Source organism: Hyalella azteca, unplaced genomic scaffold, assembly GCF_000764305.2.
Source record: "Hyalella azteca isolate HAZT.00-mixed unplaced genomic scaffold, Hazt_2.0.2 contig9815, whole genome shotgun sequence".
Lineage (NCBI taxonomy): Eukaryota > Metazoa > Arthropoda > Malacostraca > Amphipoda > Hyalellidae > Hyalella > Hyalella azteca.
In genome coordinates, this window is record NW_025939875.1 from 551,928 (window position 1) to 562,476 (window position 10,549).

General features: G+C 39.2%; 1 protein-coding gene across 1 annotated transcript in view; it reads left to right on the forward strand.

Moving 5' to 3' along the window:
- LOC108677409 (serine/arginine repetitive matrix protein 1-like) overlaps window positions 1-9,723 on the forward strand; it is a 62,431-nt gene extending 52,708 nt beyond the window's left edge. The window contains exon 2 of the mRNA XM_018165628.1: window positions 9,251-9,723. Coding sequence (XP_018021117.1) covers window positions 9,251-9,723 — 473 coding nt within the window. The remainder of the gene's footprint in view (window positions 1-9,250) is intronic.
- The last annotated feature ends 826 nt before the right edge of the window (window positions 9,724-10,549 follow it).

Below are 10,549 nucleotides of genomic sequence, written 5' to 3' on the forward strand. Positions count from 1 at the left end.
CATTTACTTCAATATATTCTTCCAAATAGCGGCACTACGAGTCATGCAAGAAAGGGGATCAGAAAAATCCGAGTTTGCTTGATCTTCTTCTAAGTGCCACCTCTTACCTAATTTTTTATGATGGATTTCACGTTTCGTTAGTGGCTCGCAAACTGAGTTTTGACTTCAGTTCCCCAGACGCCGGCCGTTCGATGGGCGTTCCCTCGTCCCTCCGCAATCCCCGCGTCGCTTCCTGCGGTCTCTGCAATAAGGATGCGATCGTTGAGGTTTGTTCTAAAGCAATAAATTGCAACTTATGGACACTAATGACGGCCAACTCCTGCCCTCCTGGTGACACTTCGCACGACCTCCTCCTTCTCCTCCTACTCGTATCCTTTAGCTCCTTCCCTCCGCCTTTCTGATTATTCCTCCATAGCAAGCTTTCCTTCCTATACTTTGTCTTGTTCTTCACTCCTTCCAATTTTCTTGTAAGTGTATTCCTCCACTTTAGATTGCATCTTCCTCCTGTTTTCTTCTTCGTCTCCTAACTTTTATGTCAAGTGCCTTAGTTTCCTTCATGTTTCTCTCTATCAAGAACTTCACGTCTATGTCATTTCCAAGCATTCTTCCTTGTTGCCAGTTATCGAATCATTGGTCGACAATGAATGTGATCAGAGTCAAGGCAAAAGGCAAAATAAATTAGTTTCTTATGTTAATAATCAGATTCAAATCAAAAATTGGGAGAGCGATTCAAATAAAATTCCTGGAAAAATACGCAAAACATTCTAAAGTTTTTGTGGGTAAATTTTAAAGTTATTTTTTAGTTTCCCTTCAAAGACTCAAAAAAGGTTGCTGGCACGAGGCACCGTTTATAACAAGGAAATTGCGCAGGCCGCTTTACTCTCACATAATTGAACTTGAGCCGCCTCAATTAGCCCAGCCACGTTTTAATCACAAACGTGACTGGCGCGATAACGATCTCACTTCAGTCTGTTAAGGGCCCCAGATTTTTTGTTATCGTGTCAGATGATCGATGTATCGCAGATCTGTGCGACCGTATACCTAGCGCCTCATCGATCACTGGTTACGGTAGTTATTATTAAGTAACGATACACGATGTATTTAACTCGCTTCATCGTCACGACTCCATATCCGCGCTATCTAATTACCTTAATGAGAACGACGCTTTGTGCTAATTAGATTATTAGCGGTCAAGTAAAAACTCTTAAAATATTTTTATTTCACTGTTTATACGAAGGAGAAACGCTGCTGCATTAACTAAACATGCTGAATTATATTGTACAAATAAATTCAGCAGAGACTTGCAATGCAGCACTGCTTGACTTATGAACGTGAGCGTTCAAAGAACAATTCTGAAGGGAAAATCAGGCAAGAAATTGCCTATAAATATAAATGAGAGACAAACGTTTGTTGCTTATGACAATTATTTGTTCCAACGAGACATCATCTTAACCACTTTGTATAGGATCGCTTTGATCTCTAAACTTTATTCAGTCTAGCTTGCACCCGTAGAAATACATTAGTCTGGGAAAAGCTCAATTAATAAAACGAACTTATGTAAAACGTTTGCATTCGCACAAGACGTGCAGTGCAACTAATGTTAAGTAAATTATCAGGTGACTAAGGTAAAAGTTTCAAATATAAAATTATTTTTGACCGTTTATTATATTCGTTAACGCTAGTGACATGCAAGGAATTAGTGTCGAAACATGCCACTATAAGAACATTCTCTAGTTACATGAAGGTATGAAATGTAGTCATGTTGAGGCAGAACGGAATGAGGGTCAAGGAGATTTTTCATGCAAATAAATTATAAATTTCAGTGTGAAGAAAAATGTTACGGTTTACCCTTTAACTAACACAACACCTCATGTAAAGCATCAGTCATTAATTACTCAGAACTTGAATAATTACTGATTTCATAATTTCAGTACGGATTTTACTCACGTAATAAGTTAGTATATTTCAAGCTAAATCTTTCATCGGTTTTCAGTTATTCAAATATTAGCAGTCATACATGGCTACAAATTCATGATGCGTATTGGACATAATACGCATAAGAAAATGAGACTCATTATAGTCACGAATTAAGCGACTAAAGTTTGTTGCATCAGCGCACAGTATAAATTAGTATAACAAAAACGCTCTCTTGCTACATCAGTTGTAGCAGAAGACAGTAATTACAATAGTGTGTCCGGTACGAATAACTCCTCTGCGCGCAATCTTGCCTTCAGCAATACGTAAAATATTTATTACATTTCTAAGCGAAGACAATAAAAAAAATTGTGCTTATCGGTTGCCCAATAAACTAGGAATACTTAATTAAAACTGTACATTTACAGAATATATATATTTTTGGGATTAATAACCTGATTTCTTACAGTTCCGTAAGAAATTTGTTCATGAATCAATGTTATATTATTTATCGACTTTACTCTCTTCATTAAATATTCTGAGTAATGTTTTGGATGTAACTACGCAATATGACGTGTGCCCGTCAATGAACCTCAAAATCGCATGTTCTCGCACTCAGTCAACAAATCGTGTTTTTTGGGGTATCAAAAACTGAAGTGCGACTTCCGCAGACTATTTCGGTCATGATGAATGCCATTCAAACGTAAAAAATTCGAATGACTACTGAATATCAAAGTGGTTGCTTAATTTATTAAGATTTTATTTCGAACTAAGTTTTTGAAAATAATTTTCAATTTGTCCAAACTTTGCGAGGTGCGTGAGGCGAGGCAATTCCATGCGGAAAGTTCATGGATTTTAAATAATTCGTAATTCAACCGAAGCACATTTTATTCACGAAACATATTCAAATCAATTCTTGAGTTCCATTATATTACCTGATATTCAATGCTATATAGACCATACATTTATGAGGTAGTAATTGTCTTATATTCTTCCTATGACCAGTAACACCCGATGAGAATAAATTCTCGATGAATTCTATTGATATTGATGATATTTTCACAAGTTTACAGCTGAAATTTTTTTTGTATTTTTGCTGAGAAAAGAATGTGAAATTAAAAAGATAGCAAATATTAAATTCAATATTACACCCGAAGGAATCAATGAATAACTTGTGCGTGGCTGCCAACGGGAAATCGTGCATCGGGAAAACTGAATTAATGAAATCTGAAAGTTATAAATTTGGGATTTAGTATAATTCGCTTATTATAGCAGCTGGTTACTTTGTGAAGCAGTCTGTAGCTGAGGCGTGGCATATAACTATTGATGATAACAATGTCATCTGTTTCGTATCTCGACGATCACAAAATATATAGATATCCAATTTGTTTAATCTAGAGAAGGTATCACATTTTGATGCTGCTTCAGATGACATTAGCGAAGTCCTTTTCGCATGCACACCGTTCTTGGGACAGAATGGCTTTAATATAGATTTGCATTAAGGGGAATTATCAAGGTGGCTGTGCATGAGTCTGCATTCATATAAGTGAGGCATTTAGCCTGCACGTATTCACGACTCGGTACAAATTTTCCCTCGAGGTGACACCAGGATTTTTCATGCACGTGTTAGAATACTTTGAGTATCAAAACGATTAATAATCACAGACTATCAAGTTTATCTTAATAATAAAAAATCTCTGGATCACCGGAGCAGAGAATTATCATTCAAGTCCGGCAGCTTTGGTACTAACTGGGAAAGGAAAACAATGACATGCAATGAACTCATGAATGGAATTTTTTATAATATATAGTAAATTATTTTTTTCAACTTTTTTTAACACTAGTTTTGAATCTGTAATTGCAAAAAAAAAAAATTTCTCACACGGCCGAGTCTAAAATTCCATCATAAAAACAATTCTTAAAAAAAGCACAAATCAACAACTGAAGTATCAGTGTAATCATGTAACAATCCTCTAATACTATTTTCAAACAAATAATGCTTTTAATTCACAATTTATTGCAGTTAATACCTGATAATAAACGCAATTCCCGCTTGCTCAGATACAACACACGCGCGTCAGTAAACAAGCAAGGGAATGCAGTGCATCCATCCCAGCGTGGTGCAGGTATGGCCAAAGAAAGGCTTCTATAAATTTCCGGCGTCTAACCACGGCTTTTGGTAAGGCAATCAAGTGTCCTAAAAGACCCCTAAAGTTACAGACCTCCACGGCAGCTCGCAACAAATATCCGGCTATAAATATCCGGTCATATAGGTGGCGGAGGCACCTCTTCAGAGTATCTATGGGGACACCTATTGTGTTCACAGACACCGCCCCTATCATGCAATCGCTGTCCATTGAGCAGTGAACCGCAGTTACATAAAAGATCTAACTCTCTTCTTAGCACAATTTATACTGTATATGTATCTGCCTCTTAGGCTAATTCTCCTAATTCTGTGATTGTATTCAAGTCGAATAATGGAACTGCACTTGGTTCTTCAAAGTTGACCGATTGCACAATACCTTTAAGTACATTTAGATCTAATTCGGTCTCCATAGATAATTAATTTCAATCCTATAGGAGAATGAACGACCTCTGTACGATACCGTTAGGGATATTGATCGCGACTTTAAATACGGTGGACCAGGATCACCGTATTTAACGTTTATGCCTCGTGGCAAGGTGCGGGCAAATTCAGCGTCATTCAGCAGAGGAGCGCTTGCTTGCGTTCCAATTTTGTACGTTGCATGCAACGGCACGCGATTTTATCAAAGTCTGGTAATTAGAACAGTTGTTAGGCGCACCGGTCTTATAGTAAATGACATTTAAATATTCTTAAATGTTAAATAACATGGTTGAAAGTTTCAAACTTGCAACCATGGTACAAGTTGCCAACAAACAAAAGAACGAGTTGCAAACGATATATAAAGGACTTTCTGGTTGGCTAGTCCTTTGGGAACGTTTGCTAACTATTCAAAGACGCGCCATCACGGCAGGGTAAAAACGAATATTCCATGATGTACGGTTTCTAGAAAGAAAATTACAAGAAAATACATAAGACAAATATACAAAGAATGATTCATGATATATACAAGAAATGCCAATGCATGAAACAAGACAAATCAATAAATATGAAACGGTATAGTCAATAATTCAAGTAATGAACAAATATAACTGACCAAATAGCTTGCGTTCCTCGGGTACTATACAGGCATCTAGGGCCTAACACTGAATGCTCTGGTGCATCAGAAATAAACTACGTCTAGTACACTAATTCTACATCTGAAAATTCCAGATAAATGGAAAATGGCGGCTACACGATACGTCGCATGAAAACATGATTTTTTGTCACAATTCGCCACATATAAGTAACGTAAAATGGAACAGATAATAAACGAATTTGCAGATAAACGGTTTGTTAAAATAAAATACAGGCAATCTGTGCAAAATTTATGAGATTTTGTGCGAAATGAACAGACAAATTTATGTCTTAGCTCCAGCCATGCAAAAACCGAGGCTCTGAATCTAACACAATATGAACTGCAGACACCATCAATAGAATGCTACACTGCAGACACCATCAATCAAACGCTACACTGCAGAACCATCAATAGAATGCTACACTGCAGACACCATCAATCAAACGCTACACTGCAGAACCATCAATAGAATGCTACACTACAGACACCATCAATCAAACGCTACACTGCAGAACCATCAATAGAATGCTACACTGCAGACACCATCAATCAAACGCTACACTGCAGAACCATCAATAGAATGCTACACTGCAGACACCATCAATCAAACGCTACACTGCAGAACCATCAATAGAATGCTACACTNATATCGTTCTCACGAATAACTTACATTACATTATTAAAATAAACCTCCTCGCTTTATTAGAAATTAGCATTGCAGCGTTTTTATAAATTGATTTCTGGAATTCTAGGAAGACTTTTTATGATCCAAATGCTTACAGGTGGGATAAATATGGTACCGTACTCGAGATAGCTAACTATTGCTAATATTAATAGTCAACTAATTTATTGTACTGAAAATACTATTGAGCGATAAACTATTTTAATGAAATGATTTAATGGAATTTGATACTCGAGATATTCAAGTAATGATAATATTAATAGGCAATCAATTGATCCATTATTAAAAACTCCTCAAGATCAAAGCAATTAACCTGTCTCTTATACACATCTAGATGTGTATAAGAGACAGACACACTACACTCGAGGCACCACTAAACACACTACACTCAAGGCACCACTAAACACACTACACTCAAGGCACCATTAAACACACTACACTCAAGGCACCACCACAAAGCACCTGCACTGTAGGCGAGGCCTGCGCCCTGATGCCAGTTCGACTTATTAGGCGAGGCGTCCACTCTAAGCGCGCTTCATGATCTCGCCATAAGAAGATGCCGACGATTGATATCACTCATCATTTAGGATGTTTGCTATGAGACGAGCAGCCGTCCGATCATCCCTTCTTGGATAAGCAAAGCCGATCTTCTCCCCGGCTCTCAGTCTGCTATCTTTACCCTCGTTGACCTATCCGCGGTCCAGCTCCAGATTATGTGCCTTCTCGCTCTTCACGGCGGCCATGGAGGCTTGTGATGCCACAGCGATTAGGTTGGATCACCACTAATAATTATCAGCGGCTGATAATCAAAACCTTGCTAGTGAAAGGCTCATTTGTGTTACATAAGAATTAAGAATTCGATGCATAATTTTATTTTTATTTTCACTTTGTTCTAAGACTTGAAGTGGTGTAAGTTTTATCAAATACGACACAACTCACGAGACACTCTCGCCTGATTGCAGGCGTATGCTGTGGAGTTACTTGCATGCCTCTAACATAAATTAACTAAACGTTAAAGATTTAAATATGTTTGAAAAACGTTCAAAGGAGTCTAGGCTTCCATTAATCTTTCCCCTATCACACGTGAATTGAATGGGAGGCGATTATTCGGCGATAATCGACGAACTCATTGATTGTCAGCAGCTCTTATTTTAATGAGAGTTCTTACAAGCTCGGTTCATTTGAATGCAATTTTTAAACATTGCCATGAATGCCATTAGGCCAATCCAGCTGCCGCTTGCGTAATTCTTAAAATTAGCATTGTCAGGTTTATTATGAAATCCGTTCAGTTTATTTGTTTGGTGCTTCATTTCTTCAGCTGGAACTCTACTTTACCCCGACAGTTACATCACTTACCAGCAGGAATTAAACTTGGCGCCGACACAGAGCACACTTTTCACTGGCAGTTACTTAAGTCAATTTTGTTTCACCGATAATGGGCTAAGCTTCAGATCTGGAGCTAAAATTTACAGAATCAAAATGTTTTAGCATCATTTGTAATTGTTATTAAAAAGAATTTACACGATGAAATTAGAAAAGTTTTAAGGCATATTTAGATATAAATAGAGAACACTACTTTCGAGTTCGTTAATTAGTAAAGACGAAGAATATTCACTGCTCCTCTCACTCACAACCACAAAGCGTGTGCACCAGATGCAATGCATGTTACGGTATACGAATCGGGCCATACACACCGCAAGCTCAATGATCTTGATAATTGTATAGTGGAAGTCCAGACTTTAGGCAATTTGAAAAATGTTGTTCAGCGAGCATCAAACTGCGCAGGGTAAACTCATAACAATATGCGTTTAAAAAGTACTTTTCAAAGACCACACTTCTAAAGAGGCCGGTATCTCCGATGTTAAACCTCAACAATGAATTTTTTATTTCATTTTTTAAATATTTAAAACAATTTGCTTCAATTATTTAAATTAATTTCTTTATTCTGTCAATTGGTTCATGCATTGCCTCCGACTTTAGGCAAGTGTGCAAATTTTCCGATCGATTGGACAGGTAACAAACAAGACATGAAGTTAAAGTAGACCAATTAAATGCTGACACACTATCACACGCCTCTTGCCTAAAAAACTGGGTCAGGGAGATCTGCACAATTAAGGGTAAAAAATTGCATCGCGATTCAAACAAAGTCTCACTAATTTTTCTGAGTGTAATCAAGAGGTGTGCCAGCTGTCAATAATAAACTCTTCTATAATAGCAGTTATCACCGTTAGAAACTACACCGCTCAATTCTTCAGATTTGCTGAGGGTAGAAGGCAGCTTGAGGACGACTGGTCAAGGATATAACTGAATGGTGATGAGTACATATAAGGTAAACTTAAGATATAATGCAACGTTGAAACAAGATTGTTTTCCTTATACCTGACGATGATGTAGAAAAGCATGGACAGATTTATCGGCATCTTTCGTTATGATCATCAAATCTGACCTTATTCCTCACATCAACATTAACAACACTTACCAACCTGCCATCGATCGACTCGATGTCTCTAGAACCTAAATCAATTGATCGTTCTGAAAATGAAAGCCGAAAGTAAGAAATTTGGACTTGCGATTACTTCACTCAGGAGGAGCTGGTTGTATCGTGAAGCATCAGGTTGCCGTGGCGTGGAACAAACTATTGATACAGACAAGGGCACATACTTTCAAAAAAAGTTAAGAGATCGTATTATAAGTTCATCCGCCAATCATTGACGGCCTTTCAAGCCAAATCCGCCAATCAAAGACAAGAAAATAGAGCGTACGTACTTACGTAGTATGGCCCAATGTCATCTATGTGCAAGTTTTGACTTTCGTACCACGGCGACCACAAAATATTTTGATTAGCCAATGAATTGCACCTTATAATAAATATCGGTAAGACCCGTAATAATTATTACACATAAGGATTATACAACCGGCAATTCTAATAGCAATCATTCGATTGAGCAATGAAGGTGTATTTGCGAGATAAAATTTTCCCGTTGATACGCCCAAAAAAAGGTCCTGTCAATGTAAATCCATATCGGTCCGTTCTGATAGCTGCAAGCAATGCATGGTGGTAGCTAGAAGCTAAGTCTTCACTGAAACAGTTGATACCATTGCAGTAGAACAACTTTTTATGATAAGGCAACAATTCTGCTCCTGAAACACATCTCTTTCATTTTTTCCCTCTGGCCCATTCGCACGATTTGCTCCTACCCAGTCAGCCTAACGCAACCCACTTTTTGAGAATAAATCCCTTGAAAGCAATCAAACTTATTGATTAATGAGCAATCAATGTTATGTAAAATGCGCAAGAAAAATCGCTTTAATAATTTTGAAAAATTAGTTCGATAGAAGTGACTATTTTAATACGTTAGTCACCCTGCCTTACCTAAAATTTCACTTACATCACTTGACCTCCAGCCGTACCACCACATAACTACCCCAACATACCTCGTAACTCCATCACCAGACCGTCACCCCACCAGAGTTCCACCACCAGACCGCCACCCCACCAGAGCTCCACCACCAGACCGCCACCCCACCAGAGAACCATTGCTCCACCACCAGACCGTCACCCCACCAGCCCTCCACCACCAGACCGTCACCCCACCATTGCTCCACCACCAGGCCGTCACCCCACCAGCCCTCCACCACCAGCCATCCACCACCAGCCCTCCACCACAAGCCCTCCACCACCAGCCCTCCACCACCAGCCCTCCACCACCAGACCGTCACCCCACCATTGCTCCACCACGAGACCGTCACCCCACCAGTTTGTGGTGCGCTGTCCAGACTCGCGGCCGTGGCAGCTACCAAAGCCAGGACCGACGAAGCGATCCATCGCTCGGATGTACCTCCCTGGGCGCCCAATTAGCTGGCATTGAGAGCAAGCGCCTCGCCGGTCGCGTTAGTAAACCAACAGAGCGACGGAGTGGCCTCTGATTTCACGGTGGAGACGAGCAACAGAAAAAGAACATCGCTCACATCGCCATCTGCATGTCCCCCACGATCTGCTGGCCATAATCGCTGCTTATTTCTATGCGTAGAGTTATCGTCTTCTACGTTAGTGAGCTTTACGGTCCCGCTGCCGACTCGTTGCTCATCTAATTGCAATAGTTACCCCAAAATTAACAGAGATCAGTGTTGTATACGAGCTTGTGAAGTGCCGTCTCAGATCAAAATCCGGTCGTTTCATAGAGATAAATTTTGCATATGTTATTAGCATGACAATTATCCTTCGTTAACAAATTTATAGCAAATATTCACAAGGATTAACTCAGGATTCTAGCCGCCGAATTACTGACTCATCTTGACGAATTAACCGTAAAATTATCTCAGAGCATACATTTAGATATAATGAATATTCTCTGGAGAGGTTAACATAATGCGGCACGGAGCTTTCATCTGGTTCTTTATTTACCGGCAGTGAGAGTCTTGATGAAATATTATACGATACAAATTTCCTGTCAAGCGAAGAAATGAATATCGGGCATGTACAGGATTTTCCTCATGTATATTATGCGCGGAGATTAAGCGCTTGCTAAGCTCAAGGAAATAAGTCGACCATGTTGACATTATGCGCACGGATCCAGCGCATAACTTGGCCGCTCTGACATAATGGGCTTAATTTGAGTCTCTTGAGTCCGGGCCTTTCATGTGCGACGGATAATGGGTGAAGGGGAGGAGGGGGCACATGAATATGGGGGAAGCAACAAGAAAAGGGGAAGGGGGGAAAGGTAAGGAATTGACGGGAGAAGTGTTATACGGT